This window comes from Odontesthes bonariensis, chromosome 8 (assembly GCF_027942865.1).
Source record: "Odontesthes bonariensis isolate fOdoBon6 chromosome 8, fOdoBon6.hap1, whole genome shotgun sequence".
Lineage (NCBI taxonomy): Eukaryota > Metazoa > Chordata > Actinopteri > Atheriniformes > Atherinopsidae > Odontesthes > Odontesthes bonariensis.
This window is the reverse complement of record NC_134513.1, coordinates 9,491,442-9,516,807: the sequence shown is the minus strand read 5'-3', so window position 1 is coordinate 9,516,807 and position 25,366 is coordinate 9,491,442. Positions and strand designations below refer to the sequence as shown.

General features: G+C 42.1%; 1 protein-coding gene across 8 annotated transcripts in view; it reads right to left on the bottom strand.

Moving 5' to 3' along the window:
• magi2a (membrane associated guanylate kinase, WW and PDZ domain containing 2a) overlaps positions 1-25,366 on the bottom strand; it is a 206,139-nt gene that overhangs the window by 86,772 nt on the left and 94,001 nt on the right. For all 8 annotated transcript variants that reach the window (XM_075471589.1, XM_075471590.1, XM_075471592.1 and 5 more), the window contains exons 3-4: positions 6,751-6,870; positions 1,330-1,545 (exon numbers count right to left, since the gene is read on the bottom strand). In XM_075471589.1, the coding sequence (XP_075327704.1) occupies positions 1,330-1,545; positions 6,751-6,870 (336 nt within the window). The remainder of the gene's footprint in view (positions 1-1,329; positions 1,546-6,750; positions 6,871-25,366) is intronic.

Sequence of the window (25,366 nt, the reverse complement as noted above, 5' to 3'; positions counted from 1 at the left end):
AAAAAAAAAATAATTTTACGAAGTTCCTTGGAAAAATAACAACTAAAATTTTGCTGAAATATTTCCAGGTCACAGAAGGCGGCACCGGTTGGGATCAGCGCCCAACATGCTCAAATTTTTGTGCCGTTCCGACAGATACCGTGCAGCAAAACACTTTCCCGAGGCCATAAAACCGGCTTAGAAAGTCACAGGACTGAAGCGTGGCTCTGGATTTGGAAACACAAAAAAATCAAACTCATAATGCTCCTTTTATGATCCCTCCGTTCATGTGATCATGAGACGCACTCAAAGGAATTCTCTGTGTGTAAGCATGAACGAGCATATCCGTCCCACAAAGCGCACATAATGTCATATAAGGTATAATTCTGTCTCAGTACCTTATCTATCTGGGAACCAATCAGCTATCATCTGCTGACTTAACACATGGAACCAACAGCTAATCTTCCAGGGCTGGCTTGCAGTTATCGTGATAACAGATAACGAGCAGCGGGGCCCAAACGTCCTGTTTCTGTGTATGGAGATAAATTTAAAAGAGATGACAAAAAGCAAAGTCTTCATCGGATGATAGCTGTTAGTTTTGAGATTTCCAACCAAAGCCAACTAAAACATGATTGGGAAGAACAATTCTGAGCTTCCGGTACCAAAACCCTTTTCTCTAAAACTTCCCATAACTGCCTACAGATATTTCCTTATTGTTAATGTTGTAAACAAGGTAAACATCTGCTCAAAGAAAAAAACTTTATGAGAACAACCTCTAAATGTTTGGCCTCATTTTTCGGAAATATGTTGATTCTGCCTATTTTCAGAACTACAAGGGGGTGTTTAACAAATGAGATAAATACCTGAGTGAAAATCTCCTGAAACATTTCATACCGCCCTCAGGCTCCTGTTGAATTGGACAGAAATGTATGCGTTTGCCCCCTGGCTATCTGCTCAGACACAGTTTTCCATAATAATACCTGATGAATGACACCAAAGTCTAGAGAGCGACAGCACTTCAACAACAAACTGGATTGGAGAGGTAATCACTTGTGCGAGAGACCATTATAATTCACAGAGTACATATCATGTCATTAAATAGCGTGCAAATATATTTGTGTGACCAATTAAAGGTCTACATTAAAACCATTTTTTCAAGGAACCCGTGTAAAAGCAATCTGTTACAGCCTCTGTTGCTAAGCAACCACCCTTGAGGATTCTGTTGCAGTATCTTAAAACTGTGAAAGCCCATCAGACTCTGAGCCCAAGTAGGACCTCAAACCTGGCTGTCGTGACGAAGCTCGGCCGACCTTTGCCTCTGTGTCTATAGAGTTGTTGTCGGGGGCTGACCTGGGGTTATAGCAACGCCGTTGCCATTGACGATGGGCTTCTCCTCCTCCTCCTCCTCGGGGGGCTCGATGCTAGCTTTTTCCATGTTGCTGACTGACTTGTTACGCTTCCTCTTGCCCTCTGAGCTGGGTCTGGCGCCCGGCAGCAGCTGGTCTGTTACATTTAGCAGCAGAGCGCTGGGCTCGGCTGGTGGCTTTGGGGTGCCGTAAAAGTTATCTGCAATAAAAATTAAGACCAGGAAGACATTTAGACTCAGGAATTCTATTTCTTGCTGCTCATTTCAAGTGATTTTTATCACACCAGTGGCAAAGCTTTAGGAACAGAAATCCTCATTCCAAAAGTGATATAAGCTCAGAGAGCATTATTGCTGATAAAAATGTTTGTTATCATTGTCATCTGGCGTAGATGTTAACATATGTAAGAATTTACTATAAAGCCCCATGTAGCTATTTCACAGAGGGTTTAGACATGTTGGCAGAGTGTGGGAAATCAATACTTCATCTTATGACAACCCCGAAGGGCAACAAAGACAGGTAAGAATAGTTAATACAACCTGTATTTGATTTTCATAAAAGTGAGAAAAAAATAACTTGCAAGGTTATAATATAAGTGCAAACAGAGTAGGAAATGAGAGACAGAAAGAGAGAAACATAAAAGAGGAAATTGCAAAAAGGCCCAAAGAGTGAAGAAAGTAAGGATGACTGAAGCGGGCTTATGTTTGTGAGATGGCTGTCACATCCACAGGGTGGATGAGGTGTTTTTTTTCTCCATGTCAAATCCGGCTAATCCATGAAAACGCAAGCTGAGAGCTCAAGATCACATCACGCCTTACAATATTACAACTCACTGCTAACAGCTGCACAAAGCCATGCATATTTGTAAAGGCAAAACATCTTGACCTGAAAACAGCTCGTTGTGAACCCATCTCAATCATTTGTATTGTTATTTATTTATTTTTGGCTGCTGCCGCACCAGTCCATCTTCTGCCTCTGCACATCAATCGCTTACCAGCCCATGCTTGAATTTCCGTCGTGTTTCTGCAAAGCTTGGATTGAATATTAAGCACAGCTCTCTCTCAGTTTCCGTCTCTGGTCAGAAGCAACTGCCTTCCTCTGGGAACTTTTGACTTGGCTCAAAACCACCTCACGCAGTATTCAAAGTTGATTTTACCTTTTCGCTATCATTCGATATGAATACTGGCAGCAGCCTCTGACTGCCTCCATCAGTCACTGTGAAAACCTCATAACTTCATGTGTCTGCTGTTTCTTTTTATTGAATTACCTGACTTTTCAAATCAAAAGGTGACTGTAGTATAGGCAGGGTTGTGGCTCTCAGGCTTGTCAAGACGTTTTCAAACCATACAGATAAATGCAAATTATTTAAACTATCAAACTATTTATTCAACTCAACGAACAGAACGTAAATTCCACTGGGACTATTTTAATGCGCTGGGCTCAAGAATGAGAGAAAAAAAAAAAACTCCAAAACAGCCAGAAAGATTAAAAAAAACCATCCATTAGTATCTCCTGATGTATTGGAAAGACCTACTGAAACATCATCTTCATGCTGTGGAAAACAGGAGGCCTGCGTTGAGGGATGGGGGAAGAGTAGCTGTGAAAAGATTGCAAGGACTGTCGGGGATAGAGCCCCTGAAGCACAGGCTCAAATCCCAGAGCCCCGACAAGCTGGAGATTTTCCACTAACAAAGCATGCTCCATGTCCATGTGCAAACTTAATTAAAAAACAGCATCACACACACACCTCGACTTTGAAGTCGAGAAGTGGTGGAATTGTGGAACGATGGAACCTTTAAAAAGGAGCGACAGGAAACAGAAGAGAGGCTCAATGATTTTATCATCATATTGGGTGTGCTTGCAAATTTCTTCCAAGAATGTCTCGCCGTATCGGCCCACATTTATGAAATAATGGCTGATTATGTATATTAGCCTAGATGAATGATCATTGCGCTCCTCAAAGACAGTAAATGACTTGGAAATAAAAGGGCATGAAGGAAAAAGCATCAGCGACGTTAATGACTGTAGTTGCCGGATGAAAAAGCATCCAGAAGAGTTCCGCACATCACCTGGCTATAAAACATATTTGCTGTGATATTTTGAGTGTCACATCCTTCCTCAAATATCTAAGGAAGAGCAAAAAAGGCGAATAGAACCATCAGTTTAGAGACTACCTGCAGCACATAAACACAATGCTTCCTCTGCTGTGCATTCTGCCACGAGGTGTTACTTTGCCATGCTTTAAATCATTTCTCATGCGCAACCAACCCTCGTTAGTTGTGCATGAGAAAAGGGGAAGATGAAGATTTATGCCTAACAGACGACGGATGGTTCAAGAAGAATTTACACTTCTGTTTTAAAAATGTAACTAAAGTGAAGCATATCAATACTATACCATTCAGGGAGTAAAATAACTGTGGTTGCTTCCTTCACATGGTTTTAAAAGGGTGGTGTTTAATGAGAGTACAGACACAATAGGAAGGTATGAAGGACTCTCGGTAAAGAAAACAAACAAAATGACTGCAAAATGACCTTTTTAGGTGCTACCCCCTTGTTCATCTTCATTTCTGTCACAAGTAAATAACAGTTTTCTCACATATTCAACTGAATTGAAGCACTCGAAACGTCGCTCTCTGTGACATTATGCGGATTGCAGTTAACTGAAACAAAGTAGTGAGCTTTGGAAGAAACTAACTACTTGTAATTTAGCAGTTAATCTGGACTGTACATCCAGACTCCAACTGATGTCCAGCTGGAACAACCAGTAGCCATTTTGTCTTACTGGCATCATCTTCACGACATTGTCAGCTGAGGCTTAAGGTTGTTAAAAATCCCCTTTAACGACAGGGAAGTTTTGGCTGCCGCCCAACAGATACACAAAACTGTTGCAATATCCATCCTTTGCGTGACAAAACTGTAACTCCACGTGGTAATTGCCATGACTGAAGGTTTCGGGGTAAATTCCTACACCATTTCCCGTCTTACTTTGAAGCAGCCTCTTCTTTCGAGACCATAATTCTTTCCCACAATTCCGTCCGGCCACCAGTTACGAACTTTGACCATAAAGTATTCGTCGATGCAATCTCTAATGTGATATATACGACGTAACCTAATCTGAGAAGAATGCAATAAACGAAGTATCTGAAGCACTTTTTGCAGTATAGTTCTTGAACATCTGTAGCTTCAGGGCTGCAGACCCACATTACAGCTTTGTGTAAGTGTGGTCAGATTCTCATTGCGGTGCGGTTGTCTTTTCCTAAGTCCTTAAGAATCTTTCCAGCCATCTTCCCTTTACCTCATGACGTTTTCCATTGAGGTCAAGGAAAAGAGCTGCGGAAAAAACTGAAGCAGGTTTTTTTATTTTTATTTATTTATTCATTTTTAACTTCACTGTTAAAGAGTGTCCCTACACGATGACATAGTGTCCAGAAAGGCTGGCCAGCAGCACCATTGACTGAGGGAATTCAGGGTGGACACCAGCATCTTCACAAACTTCTACAGGTGCACCAACCTGCTGCCGGGCTGCTGCGGCAGCGTCACAGTATGCTACGGGATCGGCTCCAGCTCCAACAGCCAGAAAACACTACAGAGTGGCTCAGACAGCACAGGACATAATTGGAAACAGTTTCCGATCCACTCAGGACTTCTACCACAAACGGTGCTTGTGGAAGGCACACAGCATTGTATTCGATTGTTTCCTCCCAGCATGCAGGTTATGTTCCTTGTTACTGTCGGGCCAGTTTGACAGTCCAGGAGTCCGTCTGTGTGCATTTCCTGGTTCATAAACCAGCGGGTGGTGTGACCAGCTGTTTCTGGGACCGGTGCAAGCAACCGGCTCAGTGTTAGTTCATCTAGGAAGCTGAGTAACGTGCCTGCTTTTTCACAAGCAAGAGAACCAGCATGGAATCACGGCGTTACGTCAGCATATAAATCTGTCCGAACAATTAATTTTCTTTGAATATCCCCGGAGTTCAGTCTGAACTTTTGTGCAATGAAACAACACGTCTCCCCCACAGCTCCAAATTGTTATTATTTGGAGCCTTATTTTCTCTATTGATTGATGTTTTAACATCGCTACTGTATTATCATCACTATTAATGAATGCTTCTGTAAAGAGCCGTCACCATTTTTGACAGCTGTTTGCAATACTACACAGCATTTATATAATGTGCTGGATTCAATGGTCCCAACTGGCTCTGTTTTTATTTCTTCTTTGGATTAAGCAGACTAGACACAACACAAGCCTCGTTTTTCACGTCCTTTTTTGGTAAATTGAGTTATGTGGGTCTTGGTTCTGGGCCAATAAAAGTATTGGTGCCACTGGCACTAGTTTTCCTGGCAGCTCGCTCTTGGTTTGGCTGTTGAAACCCAGGCGACTGGTTCCAGATTTGGCTCTGAAGGAGCATTGGAACTGCCAGACTTTAAAAAGGGGGTGACAACATGTATGTGGACATTTTTTTTTATACACTCTTCGGTAATTAAAGTAAGTAAATGGGAAATTTACGAGCTCGAACACTGAGTGGAACAGAGAGATGTCAGGAGTTCACTGTTTTTTTTTTTAGGAAACTTTTTGTAAGTTTTCAGTTAGTTTTACAGCAGCCGACTGATTCTTACTAATCTTCCATTTAAAATTGATTGTTTCTCCCTTTCTTCTACATCCAATTGGCTATTAAATTATTAACACTTATAAAACACGGAATGACGGCCAATCGCCCATGCAGGAGAAGCTCTGCCTCCTTTCTCCCCTGTGGGAAGCGGCTCCCATCGCCAAAAAGGATCTAACATCACTTCTGGCAATTCTCTTAAACCAACCTACAATTTCATTTTTTCCAGGACTGGCAGACGGCTGAGAATGAAGTCAGGTGGGAGAGGAAAAAGTTAGCTGCTACATGTTATCTCTATAATGGCAGGGGTCTCCTGAGAGTTGGAGGTGGTCAGTCGGACCACGGGCTGCATTTTGAGAGGAGTTTAAAAATCCAAGCCTGCAGCCTCTCTGATGACAGAAAAGAAGGTAGAATGGGCCTGTTTGTTTTGATTAAGAAACCAAGGAGCTGCTGCTGCTCAAGGACTGAGCCAAGAGAAAGGCAAAATGAAGACACCGCGTGAGCATGTGCGTTTCGTTTTCCCTATTCAGAATTTACAGAGGACTCCTTTCAGTGTCCTTCATAACTGATGACACTAAAAGATAGATGGAAGGAAGCATTCTTGAGCGTGTGGGTGCAGTGTGGACGGGGAATGATAAGTCCTGTCTCAGCGTTCATTCAAACTGCTGCCACTCACTCAGAGAAAAATGCCTGGTGTGTCACGTTGAAGCAGACGTTCTTTAACAAAGTGGAAACCGTCACAAAGAAGAATGACAGCCCGTCACGCGTGTGTTTTTTGAAGCGTGACTTCACAAAGTCCTTACCTTCATATGTTCCGCTCTCCAGCAGGGCCCCGCTTTTCTCCAACTCCATAAACCGGTCAACAGTCACAAAATTATAATCCACCCCTGGGACCTCTCCCTCCTTTGGCTGCCTGGTGGTGCCTGCGGGGGGAAAAGAGAGGGGAGAGATCATCATTTAGCATCACTGCTGAATGAAGGGAAACCTTAAATAAAGGCCATTCTTTGCCGGTCCTTTTGAAAAAAAATTGAACAAGCCAGAGCTGAAACGCACCGACTCTCACAGAGCTCTTTTCATTAAGTGCCCTTCTTTACTTCTTTTTGCCTTTTTCTCCCTTGCTCAGCCGAGACTTCAGGTGGGGGAGGGAAGGCAAGGCACCAATTCAGGAGCTAAATGATGCAATTTGGACACCAAAAGGTGAAATCAAGTCAATTTGCATGAAGCTGACAGCCTGTTGAGGACGACCCGACGGAAGGCTCCGGTCCTGCCAGCTGACTACGTCACAGAGGTGACATGAATGTTTTACCCTGCAATAAAAGCTTTTTAAGCCAAGTTTGCTGACACAGCCATTATTTCTACCTCAGCTACTAAAACTCAGTGTGTCAAAGTGTTTACAATGTTAGACTGTGGCACAAACAACTTCCTAAATACTTTCTCATAGCCGTGTGCTAATTACACTTGTTAGAACTGATCCCAGCTGTGATAACACACAGCACTCTACCCCTGAGGTGCTGAATGGGTTTTCACATAGGAGAGGATTGCTTACAATAAAAGCAGAGCCTGTAAAACACACTTGTTAGACCCTCGCTATGGCATATATCCTCCCCATCTGTGAGTGTTGAAGCTAGAAGGGAAACTGTGCCACTGATCACCCTTGATTCAGTATTGTAAAGATGTGGGCAAAGGGAAGCCAGAAGCATTTCCATAAATGCTGATTATCACATTTAACTGCACTATAAAGAGTACATTACTGAAATTAGTGGGGAAAATGGGATACACTCAAAAGCCAGACAGGGTGAAATTTTTAATTTTCCTTGGTTCACTTCAAAATAAGTATTAGGGGAGATTGGGTCTGCTGCCTCTCCTCATCTCCCTGCTTCTAAAGGGTTCAGTGTACAGAACGAAAGGATGAAACACGTTGAAGGTTGATCAGGCCAAGCAATATTTACGGGAGGCATGTTGGAAACAGAAACAAATTCTAAACGTGTGATTAATATGGTTAAGAGACGCAGTTACATTAAGATCAAATGAAGTTCAGTCACATCCAAAAACTTGAGTAAGTTTGACTCAGTATTCCCCTTCCCCCTATGGAGCAGCAGCTCCATAACCAACCCCTAAGAGTGAGAATCAAACACTCATGGGTTAATTCTCTCGTTTATGTCTCTGCCTTTAATAAGCTGCAAGCATATAAGCTGTATGTCCTCTCAATTTTATTCACCATGCGAATATCTTCAATAACTGTCCTGTTGAAAGAGAAACTCCACCCAGAGAAGGCTGTTTGATCAGTTTTTCAGAAGCACATGACCGTGATATGACAATCATGTGGAATAAAGTGGAACCCTGCATGAATGTACCATCCCGTGAAGAAGAGCGCAAACCTTCAAAGCTCGAACATCAAACTGGAACTCGCAAGCAGAGCGATTTGTTAGCGCTTATGAAAGCAAACGAGAGGCAGGGAGCGCCGTTTTTACAAAGCGATTGTCTACAACTTGTTTGTGTGTGTGCGGCACGTCCAGAACAGAGCCGCTCGACTGTGCACGGGGGCTTGTGTATCCATCAGATTAGCCTCCCTCATAGGCAGAGCTACAGACGGAGCAGCACAAACAAACACAAGACCTTTCATGTTGTTGAGCTATTTTTAGCAGCATCTTCTCTTAGGGACATCTCTGAGGTGACAATGTCTAAAAGGAGGCAACCACAATGCCGATCAAGTTTCAAAACACCGTATGTGGGTCACATTTCTGTTTAGTTGATAAAATCATGCAACTTTTAAGCAAAAGATGATGCTTTTAAGAAGGTATATTATCATATTTGCAATGCTTTCCATACAGACGTCTGGTGGGCATATTCAGATTGAATATTTGTGTGTGTTGTTCTGCCATTTTAAAAGAGCGTCTATCCTTAAACCTTCCTCTGTGTTTCTGGTTCGACTCAGGAGAGTGGGAAGCAGTCACTGAAATAGGTGCGACTGTAACCCACAAACTTATCTTGCTACTTGCAATGACAACAAGCAAATAAAACCCTTGCGGCGAACAGATGTTAAAACTGTTCGAGCATTTCATTACACAAACTTAAAAAAGAAGAAATAAATCAACAGTAACGGAGGCATGCGCAAAAGACTCATTTCTACTTGGAAAGCCATATGTTGTTTCTTGATACTTTGAGTTGGAACATATTTAAGCTGCAACTAGCCTGTCTGAAGCGATTTATGAGGAGGGGATATTTAATGACGTACTTACACCTTAATTCTCTGTTGTTTGGAACTGCAAATGTGCCTGTTATTTCTGGAGCCCATTTGCTCATGTGTGATCATTTCAGCTATCATTCATTCCAAGGAAATTGTTTTGCTTACAACAGCGAGCAGTAGATAATGCAAACTCCTTAATCTGTAATAAGCTCACACCGAGAGGAGCCACATGCAGACACAGAGAAGTTGGATTAAGTCTGAAAGTCACGCTTGGGGAGGCAAGCGGCATGGAAACAAAAACAAGGGGTTGGGTTGAATGCTGAAGCCCCAAAAACAGAATGTGAAACAATCCAAAAGCTCCCAAACTACGCTAAGAGACTTGGAGACGCAGGGAACCCTGAAAAAGGAGAGCTGGAATGGTTGACCAGACAGAAAATCCTGTGGAGAGGCAATCTGGCAAAGGCAAAAAAAAAGAAGATACTAGTGTCAGTGATGAGCTGATACAGCACAGGTGTGGAATAATCAGCTGATTGACAACAGATGGGAAAATTAAACAAGGCAGAAAAAGAAAGAAATAACTGGAACGCACAATGACAAAAACAGGAAATAGAGGTGAATGGATGAATGAACACGATGTGAACTTGTAGTATGCCGTGTAGTTAAAGCATAATATGGCTTGATTATGGATGTTTTTTTAGTTCAGTGATGCTGGAAACGGATAAAATGCGACAGCGTGAGCTGTGATTAATTCATACGCTGACAGCATCCACAGCAGCACCTCTGTGCACTATTAAAGAAAGGTATAAATCCACCGTTATAACTCGGGGGCTTGTGGGAGTCCTCCAAGACTGCAGAGCAAAACAGATGATGGCAATCAAAAGTGCACCCGTAAACAGCAGGTCGTTTGCCCTCTGCTGTGGTCACAGAGAGGATATTCCTGGTTTAATGGGACCGAAAGTCTCACAACAAGGAAAGAAAAAGAGGTAAGAAGAGTGAGGTCAGGAAGTGAGTGCATGTGAAGCAAAAGAGTAATGGATGAGAATAGCTTGTATTGTTGTCTAGTCAGTCACCCTTCTGCTCTCCAGTGTGTTCTCAAGCCGACCGGATGCCCCTATCACCTGCAGTGGGCTCACACTGGGACTCCTACAGAATGGCTCTAAGCAATCTCTATGTGAATAAAAATATAGCAGATTAAATGTGTGACCTGTGCTCTGCCTCACAGTTGGCGCATTGACAAGTATAATCACTGCAGTCTGAGCACAATCTAAACCTGACTGTAGGCAATAAGAAAAGGCTCAACTGGCCCCAGACGATCTCTGGAAAGCAGAACGATTGGGTCCCCATTTGAAACAAAGCATTTCTATCCGGAGAATATCCCGAAGCATCGCAGACAGAGTCCGTGTTGTGTGTTTATGAAAGGACAAACAAAGCGTGTGTGCTGAGCCTGACAAAAAAAAAAAAAAAAAAAAAAAAGATTTTACCACGAGCATTCAAACAAATCCTTTCCAAACAGCTATAGAGGGGAGGGGAGAAAACTAAATGAAACTATGACGTGTGACAGAAACTTTAGTCTCTAATGCATTTGATTTTGCTGAATGTGAACAGCAGAGCCCGTCTTACTGAATATACACGGAGGCTCAAAATAAAGGCGGTAATGCATGACTGCGGAGAGATAGATTTGAAGTGCATTTCATGGGCTTAAAAGTAAGTATTTGGCATTTTATGTGGAAAATAAAAAAGCAGAGAAAGTCTAAGGAATAAATGTGCCTCGTCTCTCTGAAGCTGTTCTGTCCTGAGTTTTGAGGCAACTGTTTCTGTACAAAAAAAGGCCCCGATATGAATATACTGAATTGAATTCATTGTGTTGGTTGCCTTGACAGCCATCTGTTCCCAAAAATGTTGCTTTTAACCAAGGAGAATTGTAACAGATTACTAGAAAAGATCAAAAAGTATTAATCCATCATCTATTGAAGCATCTCCTATCAAACCCCATTATCTCTTCCTTCCAGTTCCCTCTTATTAGTTTCATATTCTACATGAACAAATTCCAAATTCACAGAGCAATTCATCCAGACTGAGCTTCTGTCTGTTCTGCACATTCACACAGAGTCAAAGCCAGGGTTTGGGAGACGTTAAACTCCCATTCTGATTATCAATTCAAATGGATTAGTTTTGATTTCAAAATGGTAAAAAAAAAAAAAAAATTATCAAATTTAAGACGAGCGAATATGTTTCAATAAGCGTAAAATGAATCAACATTTGATGTTTTCCATGTGCGGTTGTGAATAAAATGCTGGCTTATGAGATTTGCAAATCATTGTATTCTGTTTTTATTTGCGTTTTATCCAGTGTCCTTACTTTTTCAGCATTTGGACTATAAATCATTTGAAATTGATGCATTTACAGTCCCTGCACAACATAAATCACACAAGCAGATGCATATAATGCTTGGAATTGAGTTTCTTCTGGATATTATTCTGTGCCGTATCAGTGTGGATCCATTTTGGAAACATCACAACAAGCAGAAACTTCTATGTTCCTCATGCGGCTCCAAACGTTCAAAAGCATCAAGTTCAGGTGTATTAGATCTGCTGGTGTTAAGAGGTTACGGTTAAAGATGGGATAATCTAGTTTAAAGCCTGCTTAGGTCCTCCAGTAGAGCTCACCATGCCTTTCTGTGTTGATACAACAGACCAGTTTTGCGGACAATAGCTTCGGGCCGGATGTGTCGGAAAGGTCCTGCCCTTTTACGCCCCGAAACTCTCTGTAACAACTGGGCAAAACGGCGTCAGCATGGCCTATTGTAACCATTCTAATCTAGCCATTAGCCAATTAGGAAGTGACGGGCAGCTGTAATGCCCTTGCATTAGAGGGATGGATTAGTTTCTCATTCAGCGCCTGCCTGCCGCCTGTGGGTGAATGGACTGATGGAGGACAGCGAACTGTGGCACTGCAGCACAGAAAGCTGCTTTCACTGCACTTTGCCTTCATGGACAGCGACTGTAACAATGTTGTGTTTCACTGTTTTCACTGATGATATAGAGCAGGGACTTAATAAACTGTGATTACACATCATTTAAGCAGTAATAAAGTATACTCAGCTGGGAGTGCAGAGCAATGATGCCGTTTTTACTGTGCTGAAGATGAAAGTTAATATTGGTGCTTTGCAGCCTAATCATAGCGAATGCTTTGGTACACTAGCAAAGAGCAGACACAAAACCTCACTCTCGAGCAATGACCTGGACTTTTCTTGGGGGGGGGCTAAAGCCCACTAAATGATATTTTCAGGTTCATTCGAGTTCAGTGAGAATGGGTACACACTTATTGACAGCCAGTAATGTGGGATAAATTGGAGAAAGCCAGACACTGAACCACACTCCCCTGCCTGCTGGCCCTCTGCTGGCCTCCCCTGAGTTCCAGTAATAGTTCTGCCCTAAAGGAGGTGCTACGTAGACCGCCTGTAACAGAGAGGAAATAAACAGGAGGGCTGATAAACAGATACAGAGGTGGGGAGAGGGAGGGTGGGCACATCAACAATATTCATAAAACAGAACTGTGTAACCACCATCTTAAATCTACATTTTCCATCCGACAGCATTCACAAGGATCCTTTAAATGAATCTTCTATTTTATTGGTTGTTGAGGAGACAGACCAGCAGAGGGGGAGAAAGTGGCAGAGGATAGCTTACCTCCTTTTCTCCTATTTAACAAATCATTTTTACGAATGTTACCTCTTGAGTAAACAGTCCCAGGTGTTTTATTATCTGCAAAATGGTTCCTGTCCAGGTGTTTTTTGTTGCTTGTCAGCTCACAGCAGCCACCCCTCATTGCTTGACAAATACAGCAATAATATATCTGCTCAGCCAACAACTCCGAGGGTATTTTTCAAACTGTTTTTTTATTACTCACAAATTCAAAAGAGGACTCCTCCTGAACCGTCTATGTTAACGCCACATGGCTAGTTAATGCAAATACTCGTCTGAAGCTGCATGGATGCTACGAGCTCATGCGAGAAGATGAAGCAAAGCAGCTTGAGATTATGATGATCCAATCATGTTAGTGAGAAGCCAAAGTAGAAACCTCAACATCCTGCCAAATGACATCTTATTTCAACAGGTTGTGGCTTATGTTAACCCTTTTGACATGTGATAAGATTCCTCTGTTGATTGGTTGATGTGATGCATTAATATTTTCACTTCATAAGGTTTAAAGATGCTCAGCTAATCTGAGATTTGCACAGAGTTTAAGAACTTGTATGAATATTCCAAAAGTAAATATTTGAGCCTCTAACTGGTGTTGCTCACACTTTAAGATAAAAGTAACTAAGTATATTTTCACAGGTTGAACACATTAAAAGGAGCAATGCAGTTTTTTTCTTTCTCCGGAAACGCAATTTGTTTATATCCAAACACACTGATGGCTCATCTTTCATTTAAATGTGTGCAAGTGCAAATTTTACATACTTGAAAACAAGTTTACTTCAGATCTTATTCCAGTTCCGACAATAACTTACATAGAGCGTTACAGTGTATTTAATACCCCCTAATTTAGATCAAGCACCAAGGCAGTGCTTTCCAAATGTGCTTGGTGCCAGCCAAAAAGCTGATAAAATTATTCAATTTCAGCCCACTAATAACCCGCACTACTGAAAAAGCCGTCAGGTATGGTAATTTGGTAAGCCTCAGTGGCCATTGTGGAATAACCCAACCCAGTTTTTGTAGTCCCTGACAGGTTAAGAGCAGCGGGGCAGTTAGGCCCTACGGAAGCCCCTACGGAAGCCCCTAGTTCACGAGCAACCAGTTTACATTGCGAATGGACACTCAAATATGCCCAATTCTAGGACCCCTTCGCTGTCTACTCCATATAACTGTAAAATGCCCTGGTGTTGGGCTGCTTGGTGGAGATGAAATGATTCTCAAATGGAAAAATAATTAATCAAAACTTATGTTTTAATAAATCAATGCAATAAATCAATGCATATGAGGTTGTTTTTCCTATGAACTGGTATGTAATTTCTTCAAGATATCTTAAATGGATACTAAAACAGCAAGTAAGGCTGCCATCTAAAATGTAACTCAATGAACGTATTTACAATACTATCCTATAAATAAGATAAATACACTCAGTGTAAAGCAGCCCCTACACAGGGATGTCATCATGAAATCTGTTATCGTAGAGAACTAAATCAAAGCGAGCTCCTCTATCGTTGCGTAAGTCTCTCTGGCATAAAGATGTCAATGAATCCCTTTACTGCATCTCACGCTTCCTGTATTTCCTCTCGCTCCTCCGTCCATTAAAGAAGACTCCTTTTGTCTTGCTCTACATCTTAACCACCATGGGGATTAAAAGCCATCATGTTTGCACGCAGTGGAGGAGGTGAAATAAAGAAGAGGGCCCTAATGATAAACCGGAACTGTGGAGGAGACCGCTGACAGACAGCAGCTGAGCGAGCAATCAAACAAACAAACTTTAATCTAGAAGGATTTCCAAAACACATGCTCGAAAAATTACAGGGGGGTCCTTTGGTTTTCTTTGCAGAGAGCAGGTTTCTTTGCCGCATCCCAGCACACATTCACACGTACACACACAGGCAACAATGCGCAGGTTAAAGAGAGGAGAAAAGAAGGCAGAGATGTAGACAGATTAAGGGAAAGCTGATGTCATCCGTTTGGATATGTGGGCCCTGAGGTGGGTGTTTTTTCAGAGTGTATTTGCAGTGATCGGGGATGAGAACGTGCTGCTGTGTCAGCCTAATCCCCCCCCAGCCAGAGCTACGCTGGCTCGAGCACATTACAATGACAAACAATGACACAATCTGTTGGGATGGCCCGTGCCGCTTTTATTCATTTACAACACCCCGTCACGACTGCTTAGCCTGAGGCCTCAGGCTGGCCACCAGATGAACAAGTGTGCCATCAACCCTCATTTCAAGCCAGCTATCCCACACCATCCACCCCCCCAGACCCCCGGCGTCAACAGGTGCAACGTCACAAGACCCAATTTGTGTGCGGCCTCTCTGGATTGGGTGAGCGATTTGAGCTGACAGCTCGAAGGGTCACAGAGGCTGGAACAATCGTCACAATCTACATGGTGGTAATCATCTCCCACTAAGGGATCCTGGCCTTTTAATACCAGAGGGTAAGATATCTCACGCTGCCATCACCTCTGCTCATGTCCTGCTTATCGACCTGCAGTGGCGCAGCAAGTGAGAGTGAGATGTACAGAACTCTGAAAGCCTCACATTTTCATTTTGATCAACAAGTCCAGGAATTTGAAATCAGGCCTGTGTTTCCTTGCATCTGTTTTCTCCTGAACCTGTACAAACACTGTGCGCTTGGTTTGCATCACAAGTTGATGCGCCACTTGCAGGTTTTTGTACAGGTTCCTTTATGTCTTGGCTGGAGACATCCGGTAACTTATGGATGTGGGGTTAAAATGCTTTTTGTGCTGAGAAAAACTGCTGGCAAGGCTGAGCCACAGAACCACATCCCGCTCTTCTTATCCATCCATGATGCAGCTACAATCACTATGTTCAACTTTCAGTTGCATTTCGTTTCTCCCAAGTAGCCGATGCAAACGGCAATAAACAAAAGCTCTTAAATTAAAGGCGTGACTAGCAATTTAGAGATCACTTCAGACATGTTTTTCTATGAGGTGCTGAGTACATCCAGCTCACATTCATTTGTAGGCACAACAGGCCAGATAAGCAGTCTGTGAAAGCTTCATAATTTTGCTGCCATTCTTTGAAATTTGCAAAAATGACCCATTGTTGTTTAATCCTTCTGTACACTGCTTAAACGTTTACTCTGTGACGTAACTCCACGCTGTCCCAGTGGGCTCCATCTACTCTCACTCATGTTTGTACTGCTGTCTTCCTGCAACCCAATTCCCACGAGATTTGATCACAAGCTTGTGTGGGAATCCTTGCCTTACCTTTGTGAGACACGAGGAAAACAACCTCCCCCCCCCCCCCAAAAAAAAAAAAAAAAAACTAAGCCTACCAGTAGCAAAAACAAACACTTTCATCTTCACACATCACTACTGTTTAGTGGTTGCCACTTACAAAAATCTCACTCAACATTGGACTGGGTCCAAACATGTTTAATCCCACTATTCGTTTAGGACTTAAAAGATGGGAAAATGCGGCTGAGGCTTTAAAAGTACAGAGATTTAACTTGAAGGTTAACCTCACCCTGTTGTGCTTGCAGTGGTGAGCACAAAGCTTTAATGTGCACATTTAGAATGCAAGAGATCACTTTTGGCTTGTTTTGACGTATATTTTCTACTGTGCAAGTTTATTTATTATAGCAGAATTTCCAGATATTACTTTGGCCCATACGGCGTTATGGGAATTTATCAATTACAAACTAAACCATAATTAAATTAAGAACTAATCCATACAGGTAGAAAAGAAAGCTCTCTTAAGGTCCCACAACAGCATTTCAATCAGGCTGAGTTTAGACGACTTTGAAAGGGTCATTGTAACACCTTGCTTTTTTTTTTCTTCTGCTGTTGATTTATTTTTTATTTTTTCTGGTGTCCTTGGGATCATTGTCCTGTTGTATGACCCTGTCTGTTGGACAGATGGCCTCACATTTGACTTTAGAATACTTTGGTGTAACAGAGGAGTTCACGGCTGACTCTATGACTGCATGGTGCCAATCCTGTCGCAGCAAATCACCACCACGCCTACACTCATTTTGTCTGTCTAAAGAAGGACATTTTTTGGGGCGATTTAAAGAGGTTGTGAACTATATATATATTCGTCTCACCACTAACGAAAGCACAAAAGTTTCTCTGTACTCTATCTGTCAAGCATATTTTATGGTTATCAACTGAAAAACACAGTAGGAAGCATGAATCAAACTTAACCTCAACAGGAACAGAATAGCATTGTCAACAAAAACTGACGTTTAGTCTTTAATCAAATCAAACAGGGCATGTGTGTATGGCATCTTCGCTTTCCTTCCATTTCCATATCATCTCTCTTACATCGTTACCCAACTGTATTCCATTCCTTCTTTGATGGAGGTGTCCATTCATTTAGGATCCAATTACTTGGAACTGCTCATTAGTCCCTCCCACCAGCCACCCATCATCCACTCCTCAGCCAATGTACGACCCTCTCTGTGCAACAGGTCAAATTCCAACTCCACAAATAATCCCTCACCAGAACGCCGCTGCCAGCGCCGCTCAAACTTTAATTGGATCCTTTTAATAGTGCTCACTATGGTCACTTTCAGCCATTTAATTAGGTTCCTCCTCCTATAGAGTTTAATGCTTGTGGTGTAGGTGAGTCAAGACAAGGAGAGACGGAGAGGACAGAGAGGAAAAAGCCCAGAGTCTGTGTTTTACACAAGGCTTAATCCAATTTCACCATCAGAGAAATCATCTCATGCCATATATACTTTTTCAATAGGGTTTTTACGGTCCACCATAAAAACCACAGACTGGGGTTGAATATCCAGCCTCATTGATTTTTTTTGGCTGTGAGCAAAGTGGCGCTCATTTTCTAGCTTGCACCTTTCCAGTTGCCTCCATCTGGCTTAAACAATACTCCCCAAACTGCATCACCCAAACTCCCAGAACGGAATGCAAATGACGGGATTTCTGGAGTGATTAATTCCTTCCACTTGTGAGGTGATTAGAGGGAGTCAATCAAATGAATAATATATGTATAAGCACTCTATCAAAAGGCAGTGGTGCAGTCGCAGGGATGAATGGATGATGGGAGAGCAGTAAGCAGTTATTAACAATAAATACAAAGAGGACTGCAACGAAGAAAAGGAGCAATAACACCACAGCCATACAGTAGATGGATGGGTGACTCACCTCCCCAGGTGGGGAAACACTTTGAGTAACACTAGGTGACTTCTTTGACAGTTCACATATAAGAAGAGGGAAAAAGTGTACTTGTTCTGTCAATCTGTCAAACAAATTTTGTCATAAAACTCTGGTGTCTCCATTTCAATCTTACAGAAAAGCAATATTTACACTTGCAATTCCCCTCTGCCTCGTATTCCAATAAAACCTACTTAGCCAACTCCAACTAAGCGAAACAGCTAAGTTTTTATCTCTACACATAAAGTGTAGAGATAAAAGCATTCAAGGGGATGACCGCACCTCATCAACAGTCTCATTAAAGGAAGCTACAGGTAAATAAAAAGAGGCTCGAGCCTGTATTCTTTATCTATTCAGAGATCTCTAACTGGGTATTAAAATAAAGAATACAGGAGGTTGAGAAGGCAAACAAAGATGGGAACGTAAGCTGCTGGCTCAAGTCATTTTAACACTAATTTAATCAATAAAGTGCTAAATTCACCACGCTGGCTGTTTTCAGATGGAGTCAGCATTTATGTAACCTTTTTTATCAAGCAGGGTAAAACACTATTTCCCACCATAGGGGTATGCGGCAAGTTGACAACATCAGAAGTGAAGTTCAAGTGACCCCTGGAACATGTGTTTCTGTGGGAGATCACCGGTGCGTTTCAATTCCTTTGGGTTGCTTAATGGCATCTGTAATAGTCCAAGAAATTTAGAAGGAAAAAGAGAGACAAAAGAACAGAGAGACAAAAGAACCATCTTCTTCCATGAATATGTTGCCCATAGACACTACATCTAAATTGGCTGCCACAGTGAGAGGCATTTTGAGGTTATAATGTAAATTATTACACCTGCGACAGCGTAAAATCACCATCAGGACCATCTGGTAGTGGCATAAATAAATAAACTTGATCGATTTCAAACATACGCAATGTATTCACATGCTACAGTAGTTTAGCTAGGAGGGCGAGACGAAAATAAATCCATTTAAAGAGTAAAGGACACTTTCTGAGTGGCACTAAAATCATTAGAGCCACAAAAGGAGCGCGCAAGACGAAACAATGGCAGAGTGATTCATTCCTGTTATGTTAACCTTTCTCCCTCTCCCACCTGCCGAAAAGCTCATGAATTAATCTGCCTCCTTGTGCTGGAGTTAATGACGACTGAATGGAGAGGCAGGCTGCACATGTTTTGAGGCTCTGAGGCTCGTGTCTGATAGGAGGCATGAGGAGTCGATGTACATAGAGCTCATAAATCTTGCCCTTTGGATTATGCATGTAAGTCGGGGGAGGACAGGCTTCAAGAATTCAACTTTCACAAACAGTACAATCTCCACCACTGATCTGTATGTATTCTCCAAGTGACTCTGCCAGCACTGGAAATCCACTGGGAACCGTCTAACCATCAAGTGCTAACAAAGTCATAAAGTCTCACACAGCGTTGCATACTTTTAATCTCCTTTCCTCTCCTCCTACAAACAGACTACAAACTACAAACAGAGCTGATATGGTATTCAATTAACTCAAAAGTGGTGCGCATAAAAACCAGTGCAGGCAGTGCTCATCACTTGCTTACTGTTGACTGGATAGTTTCCACACCTCACACCAGCAGTTGGTGGCAGCAACACCGACACCAAGTGCAGTATACAAAAGAATAACGTATATATGTACTTTGTTTGTGGCATTTTAATCTGCTTTATTAGTAGTATTACATCAATTTAGCATTAATCATCATTAAACCTATAGTGAAAACACCAGTGGTCAGTATGGGACTTGGCTACTCCGCTAGGTAGAGAGGTGTGTAGCATCATCCTCTAACTTCTCTGACCTCCAAATGCAGACTGTTAAATGTGAGGCAACGATCGATACTTCAGTATTTAATGAAAAGCTCTGACGTGTGCCCGCGAGGAGTTATTTTCGAGAGCAGGAGCATGTCAAAACGGCAGAAATGGACACACGGCTAATTCACATTTTGCTGCCAGACCGGGTCGTCCTTAGTGCTCAGATGGAATGCAACTGGACAGCGTCCTCCACAACAACAAATGTGCCTTCCATCTAAGCACTTACGAGTGCTTATCCAACGATGACCGGTCAAATGAAAATCCGAATTTGTCATTTTTGGCGCACCGTTTGGACCAAGGTAACTTATACTTTTAAGTATTAAGACTGAGTTGCTGTGCTGTTGTCCAAAGTGCTCAGAAAAAGGCATGTGAGTGGTTTTTAAAATCAGAAGTGAGAGGCGACGAAGGCACCCAAACGCGCTTCATCTTGTTTGCTTGTGAATGGATTCTGCCGCACCACACTCTGGTCTGAAAGGCATTTACAGCCGCTATATCCTCATAGGAACAAGCTGCAAACACTTCAGTGGGGCTTTCACACATTCCTGAGTGTTTCAAATTTAATTATAACCCTATTTCTTTTTTTTCACTCAATTTATTATCAAATATACTAAAGTACAAACTGACTGCAGTTAACAGATGATGCCAGAAAGTGCAAATGAGCCGACGTGTTAAAGTGTGAGCATTAAATGGATGAAAATGCTTTTTGCTCACATTATCCGCTCGTGCCTGTGCAGACTGTACACGGCTCATAGCTCGCCAAGAGGGTCGTGTTTGTTTACACTCAGAGTAGTATGTAAAGAGCTGTCAGCTGTCCAAGTCTGTTCATACGAGAGCACATACGGCGACAGAAAGGGATGAATGAATAATGAGAAATCACATTAAAAAAATGCACCACACAAAAGGTTTTGTTAACATTCATATAAATTCACAAGCTTTTCAGAACAATAAACTAACGAGCCCTTACTATGTATGTATGTATTTGCAAGTTTGTGAGCAGAGACTTGGCCTCTGTGTGTAATTGTGTGACTGCCAGCAGATAACCGTGCAGAGAGCAGCTTTATGCTCAACTATCTGTCCCCCGCGTGGAGCCCCTCGGCTGCCCCTTATCACCAACCCCCAGAACTACACCCCTCCTTATCCCTCTCCTCAAACAGCCTGCAGAAGTGTGAGGCGAAAATAAATAAAATATGCAGAGATGGAAGGAAAAAAAAAAAAAAACTCCAAGAAACAGATTTTTTTTTTCCCCATGGTAATGTGGCATGTATTTATGTTTGTTTATGAGAGAGTCTGCCCAGACCATAATGTTCTGGCCGGGTAAAAAATGACGGAGGGTTAACAACACACAGCGAGGGTGAAATAATCTGTCTTGTTTTTCTGAATAGAATGAAGTTATTACTGGCTGGTGATGGAACATACTTTGAAGTCAAGGAGGACACCTGCTTTATGTGAAAGAAAGAAGAAATGGTGAGAGGAAAACACTGATAAATGCCTCTCGTGGGGAAGTAAAAATCCACAGACTGTGTTCATGCCAGAATGGGGTCTGAGCATAGTCTGCATGGGGATCTAACAGCGTACGCTCACATGGGAGCATCGGAAATATAGCAGGATAAGCCAGGCATTTTCTGTATTGCCCTTAATCCTGTGGGAGAGGTGGAGAGCTGAGAACCGTGGGACACGTTCTTCCCAAATCCACATGGCCCACGCAGCTAATTTCTCATTTTCTCAGAGCTGGTTTGCTTATCAAAGATTAAAAGATGATGTTGTGGGCACAAAACATTCATTAGATATGATAGTTTGCCCTCGAGAGGCTGAATGTTGCTGATACTATCATGATTACAAACACAACAGAGGCAGGGAACAGAAAACAAAGCGGGGAATAAATGTTGACTGAGCAAGTTTTGTCATCAAATTGAAAACGATGAACCGAACGATGATGGCAGGCATTTGAGCCGAGAGTAAAATGAAAATATCAGTGACATTCAAAGGTCTGTGGCTCAGCATGAAGAGTGGAAAGACAGGGAAACAACTGGCCTCGATCAGTGCTCCTAAACTGCCTAACTTCACTCTTTTTGTTGACTGCAAAACTAATATGTGGTTTTACGAGTAGGTTTACAGGAATCCAATTATTAAACACACAAGTGCTCTGATTCAATTCAAGCATGCACGCAAAGCGTTTACACATCAGGAATGGAGTGCAAAAAACACCAAACTGCTTCACCTCTGTTGCATAACCTCTGTAGATGCCAAACTGCTCCTCCTCCAAGACAAATCTACAGTGATGGATGAAGGAAAATGATGGCGAGGCGCAGGCAGGGTGTGAAAATACAACATCCAGGCCTGATTATCCAGAGAATATAAGCCAGGTTGGAGGAGTCTGACAGCTCATGGTGATGGGTGGCTGTCTGTCTGAGTGACAGATGTGAACAGCCTTTCAAAAAAAGACGGTGGATATGAGGGGAAAAAGAGCTGAACAGTCATCCCTGGAGACCATGCGAGCTGACAAGCACAGAAAGTCTACCTCTAACTGAAAGTTTGGAGGTACAGTTACAATCTGAGGAACAGTTTAACACAAGCAATGTGGAATAAACCCACTAAGGTGTCGGAGAGCTTTATTTTTAGAAGTGTTTTCAACTGACTGACAACGTTCCGTTTTCAAATCACCGACGACTCCGACTTGGCATAGGAAGAGACCCAATCTGTCAACAGCGAGTCTCAGTGCGATAGTGGCGGTTTCCCACAGCTCAATCATGTTAGCTAAACGCTACCACTTCAGTAAAGCTATTGAAACATTTGGGAACAAAAATAACCACGTAAAAATGCAATTTGACAAAAGTATCTTTCCAGAAAGCTGCACTGATGTGCTAATTTTTTGCTAAACAATGACCTGTGCTGTAAACACAGATTGGGAGTCAAGGCGCACGCAGTTATATAGACACAGATCCGATAATTGAGATTCGATGAGGACATCCCTCAAAACTGTTGAGCCTAAAGTCAGAATTGTCTGGGTCAGGGAGAAAACCTAGCCAAATCACCATGGTAACTGACATCGAACACCTATATCTGGCTCAAGGGGCAGCTCATGTTAAGGGGTTTCAGATTAGATCGTCATAAAAGATCCTTACTTTCAAATCTCAATTAGAGTCTATACTGAAGAACAGAAAGCACAGACTGGGAAGTAAGTAAAGTTTTACTGTGAATAGATTTGGCCCCTTCTCAGCTCTGGAAAACCACCATCATCAACGTTTCAGAAGTTTCACAGTCGTCACCAAATGAGATTGACCGATATCTTCCGGTTTCTCAGTAACAGGTGAACTCTTATCTCGAGCATGCCGAATATTCATCTATATGCAACAGTCCGGCACGCCTGCTTTAAGCATACTTAAGATTTTTAGCATGCGCATGTCATTACAGTGAGTGCATGGTTATTTGTTCTCCTGGATTATCGAGAAAATGAGGAAATTAATAACCTAAAAGGAGGACACAATATGCGTGATGAGCACTTGAATTAATGAAAACATTTGCTTGAGCTCCATTTCATGCTCAACCTGTGCTGCCCTTGACGTTCTAAATAGTGGCCTTGGTGCTTTGTTTCCATGTTCCTCTGCGCCTCTTTGTTTCTTGTGTGCGTGAAGCACTGATCTTTTCACAACCCGCAAGTTAGACAAAATGGTAGAATACAGAACAAACTAATTAAGACTAAATCTGAGAACTACAAGGGAGGATGAAAGAAAATTAAACTAGCGACAGCCGGAGAAAGGCTTACTCGGGCATTCATTTTGATGAAATTCAATATGAACTTTCGCTGCACTTTAAGTACAAGTGCACGCAGAAGCTGGAACAAGTTCTCATCGACAGCTTCCTATAATTTGCATAGTACTTCTAAGATAAGCAGCACCCTGTTGCAAAATGAGTACTACAAAAGCCGATCCATGCATTACTCATATGTCGGACAGACAACCGCAGAGTCATTTTAACAGGGTGTCAAAGTAACTCCCTTTAAATGAACCCTTTGATCCAAAAGGCTGCAGCCACAGAAGTGACTGGCACTACCAAAAGAGATTGTACTCGTAAGACTAAAAAAAAAAAAAAATAAAAAAAAAAAAAGGTCTTTGTAACAAAGTACTCAATGGCAAAGCTCTGCCTTATCTTAGAAATCTAATCGTTCCCCATCACCCTCAAAGAAGTCATCGCTCTCAGAACGCAGATCTGCTTGTGATTCACAGAATTTCCAGGACTAAAAGAGGAAGCCGAAATGTTTGTTTTTAGGCTCCACGGTTTAGGGACAAGCTTCCAGTTTGAGGACGAGACTGATAAAAATCTCTCCTTTTAAGATTTAACCTTAAAAATACAACGGTCATAGCTGCGGTCGGCAACTTTTTTTTAGTCATATTAGCTTGAACTGTCATGGGATCCTGGAAGTAGAATATTAAATAGGCTGTTTAGGAAAAATAACGAAATCTGTAGCTCCCTCTGAAGCCTGTGATCATGCTTGCAAAAACCGAGCGCTCCCGGCTGTTTTTAACCAATCAAGTTAGGGTGGAGGAATCCTACCTGTCAATCACAGCTTGTGCACACGCAGCTGAGCGTGAGTCTGCCCCAGCTTGTGTGCGCTCTCACTGGTGTGAACTCACGTGCACAACCTCGTCCACAGAGGGGGAGGGGTTTGGGGGGCGATTCAGAGCTTGTTAGAGGTTGGGGGAGGGATCTGAAAGTTGTATCAGTTCGAATTTTCCGACTTTAGACTCGCAATTTTGAAAACCTGCCGACTGCAGCTTTAACCGTCTTATTTTTCTTGTTCTTATTATGCTCATTTTTGTGTCATTGGTGCACTTTAAACTATTTTGTTTTGGGTTTTTCACCTTCATTCCTATATTTATCTTAATATCTAACTGCTATTTGCTTATTGGTGTTTGCATGCTGTACTATTCATTTCCCCAATTCATTTTCTTTAGTCGAGTCTCACTTTTGCTCTGGACATCACTTGGAGTTTTCGGTTGGGTTTGACAAATGCCACAGAAAGTTAAGAGCATTAAACAGATGTTAGAAGATTAAAAAAAAAAGGGCGGCATCATGTGTAAGACGTAAAGAAGTAAATCACATCCTCAAGAATGCTCAGTGAGTAAAAAAGCATGTCTCTATTTTGAATTTCTTTTTAAATTCCACTGTGAAGTTTATTTTGCCCATGGCGCGACGCTTGCTAACAAACAGCAAGTAAATAAATAGCAGCAAGCAATCACCTCTGCCTCAGCTCCTGCCTTTGTGGAGAGCTGAGGCAGAGGTACTCAGAGCCAAAGTCAATACCATATACATTAGTGTTTAAATAGGCAACATCGATATTTTAAAACTCAATACAGCAGTACAAAAACAAATAGAAGTCTCAGAGAGATATCTTTTGAGCGATTTGAAAGAGTGGCAGGTGCTCAGGCGTTACACAGTAATTTGCAAAAGTAAAGTCAAAATTGTTCAGTCAAATGGAGACAAGGCACTCTGGGCAAACCTGCAAATCCAGCGTACTTTTACCCCCTCCATCCTTCGCAAACAAGTTCAATACGTCTTAAACTTGTTCTCT